Source organism: Anthonomus grandis, chromosome 8 (genome assembly GCF_022605725.1).
Source record: "Anthonomus grandis grandis chromosome 8, icAntGran1.3, whole genome shotgun sequence".
Taxonomy (NCBI): Eukaryota; Metazoa; Arthropoda; class Insecta; order Coleoptera; family Curculionidae; genus Anthonomus; species Anthonomus grandis.
The window spans coordinates 17,813,077-17,832,849 of NC_065553.1; the positions used below are offsets into that span (position 1 = coordinate 17,813,077).

The following is a 19,773-nucleotide window of genomic DNA, read 5'->3' on the forward strand; positions in this document are numbered from 1 at the left end:
TGCAAAAAACAAACAAAGATAACAGATTTTTTACTAAATTAGCTACATAATTATTTTAATGTACATACAAATGTATTTTATGTACTATGTAGGTTTACCTTACGTTACCTGTATCAGTGTAAATTTAGTTTTTTTTTTATATTGAATTTTCATTTTTGGTTTTTTGCTTTGTATGTATCTATGTATTTGCAGGGTTTTGTAAAATTAAAAAATATTTATAACATACATATGTAATTATGTACATAGTTTTATTTGAAAAAAAAAGACGTAGTTCTTTAGTAGGTCCTTTAATAACGACGGTCGTTTATAACGACCCATTTTCAGTAGTCCCTTCGCCGTCGTTATATCCGACTTTCACTGTATATTAATTTGATGATACAATATGCAAAATTATAACATTTAGATAAATTAGTTGCTTGCAATATTAGATTACGTGACGCGAATAATAAACATTCGAAAAACAAATAAATGCAGGAAGTATATCAGCGTATTAAGATAAGGCTATTTTTATGTTTGCCACATGCACGTTAATAAGAATAACCATTTTAGAGATTTATTGTTGAATTTAAATTATTTAGTTAGTTCCCTATTTAATGGAACAACAAATTCGTGCATGTTGTTAGGGATGTAAGTTAGAGTATAAGTAAGACCAGTGGCAACTTGTCACATTCAAACATTTTAAGTTACGACATGTTGTAATGTTTGCCTCTCTGATGTTACTTTACCTGGAACCAAATATTGAACAGCTGCGATATTTTGTGATTTCTCCAATGCATTTGACTGCGTAAGTCTCGGGGTATTTACTGTAGATAGTAGCTCAAGTCTTTTTAATCAAGTGACAAACAGAATAGTTTGGTTAATGCAAACCTTATTTTTGATTTATTATTGACCACGGTGGAAATATATCATTTTCTAATTCTTAAGAAATTAGATAGAGGTGCTCTAATATTTTGGAAGTTTCTCAACAAGCTAACTTTCTTTGAAAAACAAATCAAAATTAAAAGCCTCTTTAGATGAACAATACATTTTTCCTTGACTACTCCTAATTCTTCAAAATATGGTTTTAAGTTAAAAAAATTGATCAGCATCTGTATTGGATCTTTCATTTATATACCATTAACATAAAATTAAATATAAGCATGTAGAACGCAGAGTATTTATAACCTTTCTTGCAATATAAATAATAAACAAAGCGCGACTCCTTTTATTAATACCAATTAAGTTCATCTTTTGTTTTATTTAAAATTAACTTAACAATCGCGTCGTTTAATGCAATCACTGCTAATTTATTTATCATTAATTTATTCGTTATAGCGTTAATAAAATATAGATGTAATGTAACCATCCCGTGGACGGAGATTTTATTTCTGCCTGTAATAAATAATTAAAAAAACAATTTTAAACGCATACTGACGTAATTTTAAACGCACATGATGTAAATATAGCTTGGGAGGGAGTAAATAATATATTTTAAATATCATTAAATTTCGCCAATAAATTCTTGAGCTAAGGCGATGTTTGTGGGTTAAAATGGATATCGATAATTAGGGTAAAAATTTGAAACTCTATTTGATAATTTTGAACCCTATTCTCCTAGATTTCATTATTAGCACGTTTTTCTTCTTGAAAAACTTGACGATTCAAACATAAAGTGTGGAAACATTGGTTTGCTGCACAGATGTAAATAGCTCCGCAGTGCGCGTAGTGCGGAGCTATTTACATCTGTGGTTTGCTGGAAAAGTAAAGCCTGATTCATAAATTCCGTACGGTAAGCAGTAAGAAGTAACACCTATGAAATGGTTTAATTTCATTTCTTGCGTCATACTTCTTACGTTTTTATATTATGAATTCGCACGATCCTTACGGCATGGAGTTTACTTCCTACTTCTTACTGCATACCGTACGGAATTTATGAACCCACCTTTACTATTAAGTGTGTCAATTCCTTAACCTTATATTTTAGATGTTACTATTTTTACTATTGTATGCTTCACACTTACCTTTCTGACGTACGACGCTTGCGGATGATGCTTAACGGGCATGAAAAACATTCTAAGTCGATCAAAGAGCTGAATGCCATCAGTGGACGCCACTCCCATATAGAGAAAGATTCCAAACAGTACCGCCATAGGCACCAGCTGGAGAAGTCTAGACATAAATACTGATAGGCCTGAAATCAAAATAAATTTTAAGATTTGCTTTCCATCGGTAACTTTTCTTAGCTAATACAGATTTACTGAAATTTTCATTTAAGTTCATCATCAATGCATATTTATTTATTTTAAACCATGCATTCAATAGGTTTCAGTAAATATCATAAAGCTTTACAGTTTATTCTTGATCAAATAGTCAATCAACGACTATATTGCCAATACTTGGAAATTCTATACATCCAATAAGATACAGTTTTCTATACTATAAATGAATTGCCCGGTCGGGAAGAGATGTCGCGCAGAAACAAAACAAATAGTTTAAATCGATATTCTAAAGCCTTCGGTAGCGCCATCTCGTATTAAAGCAGAGTGGCTCATAAATATTGACTTATTAAATTAAAGTTTTCTGTAATTCTTGAGGTGTTTAAATAGGTCCCATTTGGAAATTGATTTCAGGACCTAATGTTTTAATGATTCGTCTTTAATATAATTTTTTAATAATAAAAAAATAAGAGCTTAATTGGGTTGGGTTGGACTATTAGTTGTAGACAATATTTGCCTCATAGCGATGTCATAAAGAGGAGGATTAAGTCAATATCAGTTAAAACTCCAGAGCCGTGTTTAAAAAAGTGAAAAAGGGTAGAAACTGACGAGTAGCTTGAAAAATATCTTATTCTATAAACTCGTTCTTCAATTTCGCAATTTCCAAATGGCAAATATCATTAACACCTTCATATCTATGTTCAAATATTTTAGATATTAAAGGAATATTTTTGAGTTTTTTATACAATAGTTTGACATTCTCTGAATGATCGTGGAAAATTTTAAATCTAACATTAATAAATTTATAGAATTATTTGGTTAATTTAGTCAAAAAACATGGATGAAAAAAATGTGCCCTGTCGAAATTAAAAGAAAAAGGCATTTCTTCCGGTGTTCTTTCAATGTTTTGAACCTTGAGGACGTCACTAGAAAATTGATTTAATAAGCGAAATATTCATTGAATGTTTGAGATTCAAGTTTTATGAGATTACGGATTAACTATTTGGGTAAAGTTATAGCGGTTTTTAAAAAAACATATATAATTTAATAGCAACAGAAATATTTTACCAGCTTAAGACTCTCTCAATAATGACACATGAACTTTCTTTTTACGCATTTAAATCCTCAAAAGAAAAATGTTTACTTACCAATCAATACAGCAACGATGAAGCTACTAAGCCGTTGCTCCTTAACCTCGATCAAATACGGTTTTTCACCCGGAGCGTGCGTCCTCGACATAACAGTGAGCGCACTAGTGTGCGCAATACTACGCACAGTAGCTGCGCACTGCCACGGAAACCCGATAAATCCACTCATCAAGTTAATTAAGCACAGAAGAACGATGTCCAAGTGGTAACCAGCACCCTTTTGAAGTTTTCGCTCGCTTTTATTTAAAATTAATCTAAAAAAAGTGTAAAAGATATAAGTCCTGGTGGTTTACAGTCTGTTTTTCTCACTTACTCGCAAATGTGAGTTTCCATAAACAGCAAAATGTAAACCAGCATGGCAGGAATGGCGGCCGCGAATATTACCCATAGGGGCAATGGTTTTTCTATGCCCCCTGGGGGTATGAACCAACCCCTTAGTCCAGGCAAAGAGGGTGATAGACCATCGGGCACCTGGAGCTTTTCGGTGAAAATTTGCGGCACCATAAAATCCAGGAATACCATTATTACTATTGCTATCGGAACTCCGAAGTCTCCGAGAGCCCTTCTTGCCTTAAAAATTTAATAATATTTAATTATGGTGGCAGTGTTGGATGGGTTATATAAAAAGCCGAAACCGGCTTGGTTAAATGTCGACGTTTCGATTTATAGTAATCCTCAAGAGTATAGAATAATTCCATAATCGTATATTTTGTTGGTTGTTTTTTTGTTATTGTCATGATTGTTAATTCAGGCTCTAGCGCCTTTTACCTCTGTTTATGAAAAGTAAAAGTTCTGCAATCAATGATATCCTACCCTAAGTAATTTTTAAAAAAATTCGGAAAAAGATCAAAGGAATTTCTCATCGTCGTGGCCCGAATTGCAATGTCTAAACTTTAACAGCGCATTCTGTATTCCAAATAAGCCCCAATTTTCTTCATAAACGAATATTAAGAAACGCTTGGGTTTCGAAACACAGAACGTTTTAAGAAAAAAAAATTATTTCTCAAATCCTCATTCAGTTTAAAGAGAAATTTGATCTCCTGCTCCTTTTTATTGAACGATGCAAAGTTTTCGAGTAAAGAAAATAAATACCATCTCCTGTCGGTTATACAGGGTGTTTGGAAGGTGAGTAGCCAAATGGAAATGGTGAATAGATTACTGGCTATTTAAAACGCATAGTATTTTTTTGTTTTTCCTCAAATTTAAGGAGTAATATATTTTTCCTTTTTTTTATTAGATTTTTCCTGTTTTTTTACTTTAACCTCCAAATTTTTTTTAATTTTTGGCCAAAATGGCGCACAATTAATTTTATTTTAAAGACTAATGTTGTCTCATTCAAATTTAGTTAATAACTGAGAAATATATTTAAAAAAAAACTAATAGTGGAGTAACAAACTTCCTCAAATCAATAGAAAAAAATGTTACGTCAACTTTACAATGGAAAAAATAATAATAAAAAAAAGTTGTGGGGTTTTAAGATGTGTTAAAAAACTTCTCTAGTTAATAGTCTTTCTAACGATGTGCCACATGTAACAAAAATAATTAGGTCACTTAAAACAAATAAGTTTGTCTTCAAGAACGCGTGAACCAATTTCTTGAAAGCAACCTAACTGAGCAGGTATAAACTTATGTCTCTTTCTAACACTGCTAAATCTGTTGCGCTATCTCTTTCACCGTTATAAAACAGCTAAACCTATTGTGTCCTTTCGTTTCCATGACCCTTTCCTTTACAGGTTGATTAAAAAAAAAACATATTTTTTACTTTAAATCGTTTATTTATAAGTCTTGATCAAATTGATGGCCATTATTTCTAATACACGCGTAAAATCGCTTTCTTATTTCTCTCGTGGTATACTGTAATGTTAGTTCCCGTCTCATTATTACAAAAGCGTCAATAATTTTTCCTATCAATTGTTCCCTTGTATTTATAGGTTCGAAATACACAAGTTCTTTTGCACAGCCCCAGACGTAAAAATCAAGCGGCGTCAAGTCCGGTGATCTTGCAGGCCATGGGATAGGGCCATCTCTGCCAATCCAAGTATTGGGAAATGCATTGTCTAGGTGCTCCCGGATCGCCAATCTCCAGTGCGCTGGGCACCCATCGTGTTGGAACGTCATTTGTTCTTCATTGAGAAAATTTGGAACCCCGTTCAAGAGTTTGGGCAGATCATTTAATAAAAAATCTAGATAATTAACCCCACTTAAATTATCCGGTAAATAATATGGACCAATAAGGGTATTATTATATAATCATTTAGGCCTGCCCGCCCAAACGTTTACTAAGAATTTCCTTTGAAAGGACACGACTTTCTTCATTTTTGGGTTTTCTTCTTTTGGGGTCCAATAATGCAAATTATGAAAGTTGGTAATTCCCTCCCTTGAAAACTTGGATTCATCTGTCCACAGTATGTTTTTCAAGAAATCGCGGTTATCCACGTCCATATGGAGCCGGCAAAACTGAATGCGTCTTTGGTAGTCGTTTTCTTCAAGATCTTGCACGGGAGTGTAATGAAAGGGATGCATTCCGTTGGCATGAAGAACAGACCAGACCTTTCATACACTTAGGTTTAGATTGGCAGCTACAGTCCGGATGCTCGTTGTGGGATCTTCGTCAAAAGCTTCCAGAATTCGTTCGTCATCAGCAACATTACGTTGTCTGCAAACTCCGGGTTCACGGCGATTTAGATTACCAGTTTCTCTTAAGCGTCTAAAGGTCGTTTCAAAAGTATGACGATTAGGTTGGCATCTATTGGGAAAACGCTCTTGGTAAATTCTTTTTGCTTCTCGTCCATTTCCATCAGCTCTACCATATGCCATTAGGATATCGGCGTACTCCTCGTTTGTAAAGGCACCAGCCATAGTAGGCAACAGTAACAATAAAACAAAGTTAACGAAAATGAACAACAAAAACAATATGCGTAGAGCGGAGTTAAAAATACGTGAAGTAGCGGAGAAAGACAAGTCTCGACTAAATAATACTCGTATTATGGTTAGTGACAAGTAACAGTTTAAGGTAGCGGCACAGATTACCTAAACAGTTTAGGTAATCTGTGGTAGCGGGGCACAAAGGGGGTGTCGCCGAATGATAAAGGAGATTATAGCATTACAGGTTTAGTTGTGTTAGAAAGAGGCATAAGTTTATACCTGCTCAATTAGGTTGCTTTCAAGAAATTGGTTCACGCGTCCTTGAAGACAAACTTATTTGTTTTTCGTAAGTTACCTAATTATTTTTGTTACATGTGGCACATCGCTAGAAAGACTATTAACTAGAGAAGTTTTTTAACACATTTTAAAACCCCACAACTTTTTTTATTATTATTTTTTCCATTGTAAATTTGACGTAAAATTTTTTTTTCTATTGATTTGAGGAAGTTTGTTACTCCACTATTAGTTTCTCTTTAAATATTTTTCTCAGTTATTGCCTAAATCTGAATGAGACAACATTAGTCTTTAAAATAAAATTAATTGTGCGCCATTTTTGCCAAAAACTAGAAAAAAATTGAAGGTTAAAGTAAAAAACGGGGAAAATCTAATAAAAAAGGGAAAAAATTTATTACTCCTTAAATTTGAGGAAAAACAAAAAAATACTATGCGTTTTTAATTCCAGTAACCTCACCTATTCACCATTTCCGTTTGGCTCACCTTCCGTACTACCTCAAAAAAAATATTACTGGAGATGATATAGATCGTATCCATGATTCTGAGACAGAAACTCATAAATCAATTAGATCGAAAAATGCACCAAAGCAAAAAACGGTTGAATATTTGAATGATCAGTATAATTTTATTAAATCCAGCGGAATTGAAAATAATACCTCAATATCTTGGATATGTTGGAATCTTCAGCTCTATTTAAAAGCCTAAATTATTTGTAAGAAAAAGAAAATTAAAGTTTAAGTACTCTTAGAACCAAAATGTCATCATCATCATCTTACGTAAAACTCATAATGGTCAAACATCTTATATAAAACTCATAATGGATAACTGGAAGTTCACTAAAAGTTCCCAAAGGTCAACGGAGTTAAGAGCCAATGAAGTGTCCTTATCTCATAGATTTCGTGTCCTTGAGCAAGCTGTAAAGCGTAAATAAATTCCGAGGTACTGATATGAACCAGAAGTTCACATAATTATCCTGATGAATTTCTGGATTCTCACCCAGAGTTATCAGAGGCCAAAGAAATTGGAAATGTTAATGAGTCATCTCGGTTTCCCGTCTTGCACTAAGTGTAAAGAGCTTGAGCTTGTCTCATCGTTCTCTGAATTAAATGAAGAATTTGATATTAGTGGACATGGATGACATTCTCAGAGGCAATCTAGGAAACTCAAGAGTCAGAAAACGATTGATTAATGAATGGCTTTTGTCCATTGGACGGAACTGACAGGAACCATAAGTTCACATAAGGATCCTGATTAATTTCTAGAGCCTTATCAAGAGTTATCAGAGGAAGAACTTGGAAATGCTAATCAATCATGTTGGTTTCATGTCTTGGACTAGGTGTAAAGAGCTTGAGCTTTTCTCATTCTTAAGTGAATTGAATGAAGAATTTTCTTGCAGAACACCCGAATTTCTTGAAAAAAATTCTAACTGGAGCTTACTTTCGTGGATATGGATGACAGTCTGAGAAGAAATCTAGGAAACCCGAGTTCAATCTCGAAAAACGACTATTTAAAGAATGAAATATGACCATTGGGGGTACTGACATGAACCAGAAGTTTATGTAAGGATCCTGATGGATTTCTAAAGCCTCACCAAGAGTTATCAGAGGACAAAGAACTTGGAAATACGAATGAGTCATCTTGGTTTCACGTCTCGGACTAGGTTTCAGAGGGCTTATCTCATATTTTTCTGAAGAAAATGGAAAATTTCCTTGCAGAACACATATGATTTTTTAGTTTCTACTCAACAACTTTAAATCGTACAAAAAAAGGCGGCCAATTTTACTCCGTGAGGATTTTAGAAACAATTTTTGTTTTTAGGTAGATTATTCAATTAAAAATCCCGTAAGGAAAGCAACTGAAAAAAAAATTGTTAATCTATAAAAATGCCTTTTATTATTTCGAAGCCGTGTATATCACGTAGAAATCCAAATTAAATCCACCATAGAAGTGATAGCGTAGCTCGATATAAACATGTTTTCAGATATAATTAAGGTTTATTAAAAAGTTCTTGTAAATGTGCAGATATTAGTTTATCTCAACTAGTGATGTAAAATTCTCGAGCACGTAATTTAGAAGAATGTTCCCTGAGCACGAACGAGCATGAACGAGAATAAACAAGCATAAATGAAAAAAACCTGAGAATTTATGCTTGGGATGTGGTAAAGTATTCAAAAATTTATTTTTCATGATTTTTTCTCAAAATGCCTAGAAAAATTCTCAATATTCTGCTAATGCTTTGTAAAATACCGACACTAAATTATTGTTCTAACTTTATAAAAACCTTAACATCATAATATTCATAAATCCGGATAGAATAAGAATATTCATCATAAATAACCAAATATTATATCTGAAGGGGCTATTAAAGTATATACAAAAATTTATGTCACCGATCAGGTTTGATATTATATTCTTAAAAACTGAGCATAGTTTGTGTGCTATGCTATGTGAATACAAATACAAAGTAAGTAAAGTAACATGAAAATAACATGAGAAACGTTTTATGGCGTAAGAAGTAAAAAATAACTCGAAAAAAAGCTTTATATAAAAAAATAAACTGCAATCTACAATAAACCAAAAATACAGTTTTAACCTAACTCAGGTACTCTAATTGTGGATCAATATCAAGATCAAGAGTAGTCAAGCCCATCGAAACTTTCTGGCCCAATGCTACTATTGGAATCGAAATCGTGAACACTGTAGGCCCCGCTCTCTTCGTCATCGGACTCATAAGTCTCTGAATTCTCAGATTCTAATGTTAATAATAAATCATGGACCTGATCACCCAGAGGAGGAGCTGTCTGTGTAAACGTGGAAGGATCCAAGGATTAAGGTTGGTATACCTCCATTGACGTTGATTCACCTTGTCTTTGGGACTCTTTCGCCATCAGATTAAGGTTACAGGCAATATGGGTTAGCATTCCCGCTCTCTTCACCGTCAAACGATTTCGACGTTTAGTATGGACTAACGAATACCTACTAAATGTTCGCTCAGTCGCGGAAGCGTCAAAATGCTTACTGCTAAATCCTTGATAGCTGTTTTCGAGCAATAACCCTGCCACCACGTTACAGGATCTATTTTGCTAACAATGCCCCATAAATAGTGCTTCGCAAATGTTTCTTCGTTCACTTTCTTGAAGACGAAAATTTTCATTAGTGGCAGCCAGTGTATTAATAAATTGTATCCTTAAAATATATTATTACATTAGATACCGTGTTAGTAAATGCACTCCGCAAACAACTTTGCTCTTTCAATCACTTAGGTTTTTGATTAGCGTTTCTTCCTCTTTTTTGGTGACTGGTAGCCCAGGTACCTGTTTTAGAAACACATAATGGAGTTCATAAAAGGCTTCTGTGGCGTCAGACATTTGCCGGTTATCTCCTTCCAGCCTTGTTATCCATTTAACAATAGGTGACAAAACTCTCATTACCTTCGCAAGCTTGATCCAATATATGTCATCATCGAGACAAATTTTTTTCACTGCTATGCTTAATTTGTCACTGATGTCTTCCGAAATGGCTAGCATTTTTAATATTTGTCTGGTGCTCCATAGGATTTCCATACACATTAAGATATCCACCGAGATCCACACCGAGTTACCACAGGTAATTTTAAAGCTACTGCATTACCAGTTTTCTCTACTTGTAATTTATTAAACGTAGCAAGTACAACATGTGAATTTGTTATTTCTTTAACAATTTGTTTGCATTGATTTTCAAAATTTTTCAGAGATTCAGATTTCATAACATCTCCAATCAACAAATTTAAAGAATGGGCAACACAACCATACTGGATGATGCCAGTCTTTTCAGCAACAATTTTTCTTGCCTTGACTTCTGCAGCTGCATTGTCTGTAACAAGACCTAAAACTTTTGATTGTCCTATTTCCGATACTATTTCTATTCTACACGAGAGAAACGATTTATCTTTCGCGCACGAACGATTTATCGGGCGCGAACGTGGGCGAATATTCGCCATAGCACGAAGGGAATTTACATCACTAATCTCAACTATGATTTTTCAATTTATCATCCAATCTTCTTATCTTGTTTATTTACTTTCTCTATTCTTAAAGTGTGCCTTTTGAACTAAATTCATATGCACCAACTAACGAAATAGGGTTGACCATGATTATAACTCTCCACTAAAATTGTGTTGTTTTATTTCACTTTATACTTTTTATAAACAAACCCATAGAAAATTTTGAATTGCTTGGGTAATTTTAACTATTTATTGCGATATATTTTGATCAATGAATATGTAAACATAGACAGTCAAAATAAGCAATTATGCAACATTGAAGATACAAATACAATAAATTAAAAGTCCTGATCTAACTCAAATAATAAATCGTAACTTCTCGCAGAATGAGGACAATAATCATGAATATAATCTGACTATTATATATTTCCATGAAAACATGCGATTGCATATATTATAGGAAACTGCTATTTTAAAAGTGTAATATGCTGTTAAAGAATACGACATTTACTTAAATAGTTCTATTAAATTTGAATGTAATATATAACAAAAGTACAATAATATAACTTTTATAACTCTTTTCAAATTGTTAAATATTTTTCTCGATTTTCAGTCTACTTTCAAATAAATAGAAATAAAAAGAAATTTATTCTTGTTCGCCTTCCTAGAACCTCCAGGAATAGTAAAATTGTTGTTCCCGTCAAATTCTAAGAAAGTACGCATTATATTTATTAAACTTATATTATAGTTGGTTTGATGTATAAAGAAATGTACTTGGAATCTGACAAAAATAGATTTATTATTTGATGCAAAATGCACATTTCAAAAATGTTCATGGAACTCGTCTTTTCATAAAATAAATAACATAAAGTGTACAAAGTGAAAGATTTCCTAGAAAAATAAATACAAATATTTTTGATGTCGCATTAAAAATACAGAAAAGTTATGGAGACATTAGATTTATCTTATAGGCAAATCAACGCAACGTAGACTTGTAAAACTAGAGTCTCCTGAGAAACGATTTCATACAAATCGAAACGTCGATGTCCATAATATCTTTATAGGGTCACCAGAACTTGAATTATATTCAATATAAATATTTGATAAGTTTTTAGTACATGGTACTTACCGATCGTCCCAAAAAGTGGCTATTTCTAAAAATCTTCAAATAATAAGCAATGGCAAAGGTACCCAAAGTTAATATCGTACAAAATAAAGCCGTATTAGGTTGGTTGATGATATTGCCAGATTGGTTATGGTAAGGTACTTTATCCTTATGAATCACTTCTATGAACGACGCGTCCATATTTGTCATATTTTCTTGATAGTCTAATCCTAAAGTATCATTATCCGTAGTATTGCTACAAAACATTCTCCATTACTAAACCAAATTCAAATAAAATTACACTCATCCTTACCTATACGAAGTCCAATTATACTCACAATAATTAGGTAAAATGGGATGAGTTTCGTAAACGGCAAAAATCTTCTGAATCGCTTCAATGATATACAGAAACACAATGAGGGCCGAAAAAATGTCTTCGGTGAACCGTGAAAATAACTTTACGAGGACGCTCCCTTCGAAGGCCGCAACTATTATCCCAATAAGTACCAGCCATAAACTTATGTATATCCGGACGGTCAGGAACTCTATTCCTTGCGCCTGGCAGAATTGAAACAGCGATTCGTCAAAAAGTAATAACGGACCTAAAAGTAAGGATTCACAGTTAAGACGGATTCATATTAAGGTTTAAGAAATTTAGAGTAAATAGTTTTAAGGGCACTAATATTCTTGGTCGTTAGGACAGTTAAAAAAGGACCTCTCATTGACGTAATCGAAATCCAGAATAAAATAAAGAATTTTGGTTATCCAAGTAACAATTTGCAGTCACCTAAGTTGAGATCAACTCTTATTTTCACTAGTTGCAACGTTGTTTTCAGTGGAAAATTTAGTTGGTTTTGCAACGACGTTTCTTTTCGACCAAACTTCGACGTACTGCACCTGTATCGCAACTGTTGTAAAACTCTGCAGTTTTTACAACGTATTTTTTTACTATAGATGGTAGCAATAGTAATTTACACTTAAAACAACGACGTGCAGACGTGTACAATTTTTCGAATCAAAAACCCAGTAAGAACAACGTTTCCTCATCTGAATAAGAGGAAGAAAAAATATTCAATTCAACATAACGATGGCCTAGGCGCAATACCTCGTATCAACATTTTAACAACTTTTCAGGAGACACAATAAACTGTATTTTTTTCCCTTGTGCAATTTTTATTTACCTAGCTAAAAATCGTATTTGTTAGACAACCTTATTTACAAAAATATTTTACATTCGTTTTTTTAGCTATGCGGTTTGATACGTCTTGATAATACTTTTTCGAATGATTAATAATAATTGTAGTAAATATGAAAGAACATAAATCCCCCTCAACTTCACTCCACCAATAGTTTTGCATTCATGAGTTTTTAAATTATAAATGGTAAAATTGTGAACCTTTAATCTAGTTTTCAGGTAAAATTTATTGGCGTTATTTACAGGACACATCTTCACTGGTTGAAGATCCATAACAAATACATGACGTTTACCTTCCTTGGCTTTCTCTTTATTTATATTTGTTTTGTGTTTGGGCTTTTCCACACACGGTATTCTGAGTTGTGATTTTTTGTCTTCAATAAAACACCAATTTTTCGGTAAATAAGTGTAAATAGAAGAATGAAATAAAGCACTGCACTAACCGTACAATTCTGTTATTGTTGTATAAAATATACAAATAAAAATTTTACAAAGTAAAATTCTGATTCTAACCGAAGTTAAAAGTGTGAATGTAAAAATATGGATGGAGTGGAGAATGTGGCTGTGTAAAATGCTTACATAATGAAACGTTGCATTTTTGATTATAGGAGGATCTTTGTACTATTTGTCGGCTTTAGTAACGAAATTGAATAAGCGGTATTAAGAAATTAAAATCTAATAACTCTGTTTATAAAGCTAAGACTGTTTATAAAACTTAATATGCCACCTGTAATAAAAGATTAAATCTATATCATGCGGCTGGCGCGGCGACTAAATAAATTATAGTCTAAACATACCGCCCCCTTTGAAAGGGTTAACTTTCAAAAAAAAAAAATTAAAAATCAAATAAAATAATGATAAAACAACCTTAGTACAAAAAACCAACTAAAAAATAATAATGTTAAAAAAAATGTGTAAAAAGTGAATTAAAATAATGTACATTACGAATATTATAATTAACAAATTGCAATTCAATATTTGAATGCGGTGAAAATCTTATAAACTAAAAAATAAAAAGAGTTAATGCTAAAATATTAATCTTAAAATTAAGTATAAGAACTTATTATACCACTACTTATGGTCTATGGGTAAAGCACAAATCTTAGTAATAGCACGTTTCAAAATACCATTGTTTGTACGAATGTTCACTACACGCACTATATTATCTTTACCGGGAAAACACTCTACTACACGACCTAGCTTCCAAAATAATGGAGCTGTGTTATCGTCCTTTATTAATACTAGTGTCCCTACTTTTAATACTAGGAAATTGAGTGCCACTGTCAAGCAAAGCTCGACAAAAGTGATCATTGCCGTATTTATCTTGAATTAAAATACAAGCTGTAGGAAGTAAGATGCATTGAGATTGAGTTTTGGATGATAAAGATGCATTAATGACAGATAAAACTTGGTAATCATGGTTTTGTGATTCAATAGCGGACTCTCGAGGCATATTGGACTCTGAAACGACTTGAATATTATTAGGATTATGTTTATGTCCTATAAATGGTTTTGGAAAATGCAACAAAGTATTATGTTTCAAAGAACATTTTTTACATGTTGCAGTACTGCGGCACTCCTTACCAGAGTGACCTGGTTTCAGACAATTTGTGCAAGCTTTAAGTGCACGAATCCTGCCAAACCTATCTTGGATGCTGAGTTTTAAAAAGTCACCACATGAAAAAATAAAGTGATCTTTTTTACAGTTTAAACAAGTTGAGGAAGCTATTGAATGATTTGAACTGCGGTTTTGAGGCTTGAATTCGGATTTATGTGAGGTTGAGGAAGATGCAATATTTTCTAGTATTTGACAACGCTTATTTAAAAATGAAAATAAATCATCCGTAGTAGGCGTGTCTGTATTAATTTTTAAAGAAATATCTTCCCACTCACGTCTAGTAGAAGGGTCTAATTTAGATTTTATATGAAATATGATAAAACAGTCCCATTGATCAACAGGTAAGCCTAATGACTTAAGAGCTCTAAGAAGTTGATTTGCATTATCAAGAAGACCTCTGAGTAAAATATGAGATTCTTTATTAATTGGCTGAATTTCAAAAAGTGATTTCATATGGGCTTGAATTATGACCCGTTTGTTTTCATACCTCTTGCATAAAATATCCCAAGCAACATAATAATTAGACTCAATAACCTCCAATGAGAGAAGAAGTTTGGCAGCATCGCCTTTCAAACATGATTTAAGGTACCAGAATTTTTCTATATTGCTTAGTGATGCACTATTGTGTATCAAAGATTTATAAGTATCTGAAAATTGTAGCCAAAGCTCATAGGAGCCATAAAATTTTGGGTAGGTTTGAATGGTATTGCAATGATGCGTTTTGGAAATTTTGCGGAATCGACTCTGCGATCTGGGATTCCTGATCTGCTTGATGAATATCTCTGAGATGTTTATCAATGATAGTTTTAACCAAACCTGAAGATTCAAAGAATTCATCCTCAAAGTCAATCCTAAATTATGAGTGATCCTTAGAATCAAATAATTCCAGATCACTCTGAACTGATACAAATTCAGGCCATAATGATTGTAGCCGTTCTAACCTGACCTGTAATTGGCCAATTTGATTTGGATCAGAAAATGTATTTACAAAATTTGTAAATCTTGAAAGAGCATCAAAAATTCTATTTCGTGTTAAAGAGAATTTTAACGTTTAAGTCCTCTGATGAGGATGATTGTGTTTCAGGCATTTTGTTAAAAATAAATTAATTCAACGTTAATTAAAAAAAATTAAAGTGTAAATAAACTAAAGATTGTAACACTATCCAACAACACGTACTACTCAAAAATAATGTGCTACTCGAACTTTTATGATATATGACGTCGATGAACCTTTTCCCGCTCTTGACCTATATATCCTAAAGTTAAATAAGGTAATGTAAATAAAAAATAAAAATGATTAACGACTTAAACTCGGAAAGTGGGCCGAAGAATCGTCAAGTAGTCCCGTAGCGAAGTGAAGTACCTAATGTTGTTAAATTAGTCTGCCTCTGGAGCGGCTAAAAACCCGGAGATTCACTACGTCGTCGAAAGCGTGTCTCAATGCCTGCCAATTGGTACCCCAGAGAAGATCGAAATGCTTGACACCAAAATCAAAAAAATCACCTTTTTTCGCTTGGGAAAAAGGACGAATTTTCTGGATTCCGATGCTGCTTGTTTCCTTGCGTTCACAATTTTGCATAAAATTTGGCGATGTGTGTTGCGATATATAAAAAATTTACCTTGTCGACTGCTTGGTATGATGTACCTGTGACTTCTGCCTAATATACGTATGTATACCTACCTATCTGCTGTCTGCCAATCCACCAATCTGCCAATCCGGCTCGAAGGACCACGTTTTGTGTTTGGACTTTTCCACACACGGTATTCTGGGTTGTGATTTTTTTTTCCTTCAATAAAACACCAATTTTTCGGTAAATAAGTGTAATTAGAAGAATGAAATAAAGCACTGCACTAACCGTACAATTCTGTTAATTGTTGTATAAAATATACAAATAAAAATTTTACAAAGTAAAATTCTGATTCTAACCGACTCTTGTGTTATATACTGTTAAATGACCTGTTGGCCTAAAGTTAAAAGTGTGAATGTAAAAATATGGATGGAGTGGAGAATGTGGCTGTGTAAAATGCTTACATAATGAAACGTTGCATTTTTGATGATAGGAGGATCTTTGTACTATTTGTTGGCTTTAGTAAGGAAATTGAATAAGCGGTTTTAAGAAATTAAAATCTAATAACTCTGTTTATAAAGCTAAGACTGTTTATAAAACTTAATATGCCGCCTGTAATAAAATATTAAAATCATATCATGCGGCTGGCGCGGCGACTAAATAAATTATAGTCTAAACAATATTTTTTGCCTGCCTTGCTTTCTCTTTAAGAGCAATCTGATTATTGTATTTTATTGTTTCAATATTTCCTGCTCTATAAGCAACACAGGTATTGCATTGATCTTTTTTCGGAGTGTACAGTGCTATGTCAAGATCGTCAAATAACTCGGAAAAGCACCAATAACTTAAAACGTTTTGTCTATCTTCCTGACACTTTGACTATTTGACTGAAAATCATATTCAAGGTACTGCTTTGTGGAATCTTTTCCGCAATAGTATGCAGGCATTTTGAGAAGTTCTTTAAAAAATATTTTTAAATACTTTGATTGTTAATCCAGTCCAATTTAACTTTCTGTTTTAGGTCGGGGAGCATCCTTTAAGGCTTTTCTAGTTTTTTTGGAAACATCGGCGGCAGGAATAATACCGTTTTCATTTTTTTGCACCAGTTCGAAACCGTCGCTTCGTTCACTCTTAGTGTAGACAAAAACTTTTTTTTGCAAACTTGTAAGAAATAGTCGTATGTTAAACTGCGTCTGGAATTTTCAACATACTTTCTTTCAGTAGATTCAATATTTATAAGCGCAACGACATATATCTTTCTTTGGTCCCAGTTGATTCTTTTTCAAAAGCTGAAAAAAATTTGGTTTCGTTCTTTGTCAGATATTGAGGCACAAAATCTAGTTTTGTATTTCAAACACTTGAACGACGATAGGTCGCGCTGCTCTTTGTTTGTTATGAAAAATTTGATTTTTGTTATTTCTAGTATACCCTACGTATTCTTTTTCATCCATCCTCTTTATTTTGATTTTTTCTCTTGACCATTCGTCCTGATTAGATTTTCTTCGACGCTTTTTTTCTTGTTTATTTTCATATATGGCAGTACCGCTTTCATCGTCATGCCATTCATTCAAACCTGGCTCTTTGTCTTCTGTGTCTGAAGGTGTTCTTCATTAAGAATACACTCATAATTGCCTGGGATATCTTCTTCTTCATAAGAAACAAAATCTGCATCATCGCCTTTATTTGTTCGATTGTCATTTTTAGGTATTTTTTCATTTATTATAGCTTTTTCTTCCAGAAATGATTTCTATGTTGTTTTCTATAGAATAAGACTGAACATTCGCCAAAACCTGTAGCTTCTGATAACCCAGTTCACCAATATTTTGCGGCAAAATATCATCAATATTTGCTTTATTTTCAAAGAGAAAACTGCTTTGCAGTGCCTGTTGAAGTATGTCATTATCTCTGATATCCCTAATGCGTTCTGTTAATAAATCTGATGAAGATTCTTGGTTATTAAAATTGTCTGTATCATCTCTGAGAGGTTGTGTGTTTTTGCGTGCTAGCAGAACCAAACGTTTCCCCTGGATGTCATGGTGGAAAACTAAAAAAATTATTCTATTTGAAGTTTTTTCAACCTCAAGGGTCCTTGGCCTTGGTCCGACAAGATCAGATCAGCTATATTATCATACAAATAGAAACAAAATTATATTAAATAATTTACAATTGCCATTTGAAATAGCTCGTAACAAAAATTTATATAAAATTGTAATAACCTGTATCAACAAAAGCAACTTTAAACGTAATTTTAACCGGCTTTGATTTTGATATTGGATAAAATTATTATGAAAGACCTAATGCGTTTTACAGATAAACTAAACCGAAACTTACCTATTTTTCACAAGAAAACCAAAAAATCACTAGAGCAAAAGCCACCTATCCTACTGGCCATGTAAAAACTGTTGATACGAGCTATTTCCACTGGGTTACCGACTCGCATTGATACCTGTTATTGTAGAAACCGATTTCCCGCGTTCATTTTGCAAGAAGTGCGTTTAGCTTTGGATCGATGGCGCACAATATTCCACCTAATATCAGGAACATAATAACTCGATTTAGCCAAAATTGATAATACGAGGTATTGCGCCTAGGCCATCGATAACCTACTTAATCTATATTTTTATTATTATAATTCATTTTTTGTTTGGAATTATTGGGATTTATTATTTTCGTTTTGCTTTAAAAAATTAAGAGATATAAAGACTTTAAATGTTCTGCAACTTACTACAGACGCAAAAAAAATACTTGCAATGGACGCAAAAATGCCTACAACTAGCTTATCTGAAGTTGATATGGATTATGTAGAATCAATGGCGAAAGATAGCAGTGAAAAGATTTGTATTAAATTTTACATATTTAAAGTTTAAAATACTGTATAAAGTTTAAGTTCCTATATCCTAGTTTATAGCCTTTCTTTACACAAGAGACTAACCAGCTTGAAAACAATGGTACCAAACAAATTGTATAAAGTTTTATTTTTTAGGATTTATATAGCAGCAGCAGCAATGAGAACTCAGAATGAAATGTTAACATATATTTTTCGAAGAGCTTATGAATTTTTTTTGTAAAAATTAAAGTTTTTGTTTATTAAGGTTTGTAAAAAACGTGCTGCATACACGCAACAAGCTGCAAACAATAATTGAAATATTAAAATTTTAGGTTAGGTCCATCCTTGCTTCCTCTTGCTTCAGGCTAACCAGGAACATCTACAACATGAATGTTATGTAACCAAAAAAAAATTTACTTTTTTTTTCGAAATGTGCTATAAATTTAGGGCGCGCGTGTTTTATATAAATATATATCTTTTATTTAAATCCAGACTATTTCCCTCCAACCTTTTATTTGAACAATCTGGAATATTTAGTGTTACCCAACTTTATATTAAAAATGTACTTAGATTCTTAATTTGTACTAACCTTTTTAAAAATTTTATTAGTTAACGTTAATTCTAGAGCAAATACACATCAACACCTAATCATACCCATCCCCCATTTTAGTGTAACTCGAAAATGTCTAACATATAAAGCTCCCAAATTATTAAATATGTTGTGTTTTTGAAGGTGGTAGACAATGGTACAGTGAAAACATCTTGTCGAACTTGCATTGTCTTATTTATTTAATGTAACACGACGTTTCGGTTGGTAAGTATCTCCAACTGTAAACCAGTTTACACTTGATAACGGTTGAGATACTTACCAACCGAAACGTCGTGTTACATTAAATAAATAAGACAATGCAAGTTCGACAAGATGTTTTCGTTAAATATGTTGCCGGAACAATTTAAAAACAAAAAATATTATACT

At 32.9% G+C, this 19,773-nt stretch overlaps 1 protein-coding gene and 1 long non-coding RNA gene across 4 annotated transcripts in view; one reads left to right on the plus strand and one right to left on the minus strand.

Moving 5' to 3' along the window:
* LOC126739889 (band 3 anion transport protein) overlaps nucleotides 1-19,773 on the minus strand; it is a 124,949-nt gene that overhangs the window by 48,806 nt on the left and 56,370 nt on the right. For both annotated transcript variants that reach the window (XM_050445710.1, XM_050445711.1), the window contains 5 exons: nucleotides 11,903-12,191; nucleotides 11,614-11,845; nucleotides 3,657-3,913; nucleotides 3,344-3,597; nucleotides 2,001-2,170 (listed from right to left, as the gene is read on the minus strand). In XM_050445710.1, the coding sequence (XP_050301667.1) occupies nucleotides 2,001-2,170; nucleotides 3,344-3,597; nucleotides 3,657-3,913; nucleotides 11,614-11,845; nucleotides 11,903-12,191 (1,202 nt within the window). The remainder of the gene's footprint in view (nucleotides 1-2,000; nucleotides 2,171-3,343; nucleotides 3,598-3,656; nucleotides 3,914-11,613; nucleotides 11,846-11,902; nucleotides 12,192-19,773) is intronic.
* On the plus strand, nucleotides 565-19,284 carry LOC126739892 (uncharacterized). 2 transcript variants are annotated; one of them, XR_007661723.1, is made up of 5 exons: nucleotides 565-784; nucleotides 1,964-2,208; nucleotides 9,105-9,335; nucleotides 18,954-19,062; nucleotides 19,130-19,284. It is a non-coding gene; the product is annotated as an uncharacterized LOC126739892 (long non-coding RNA). The 2 variants fall into 2 exon arrangements; XR_007661722.1 differs by lacking the exon at nucleotides 9,105-9,335.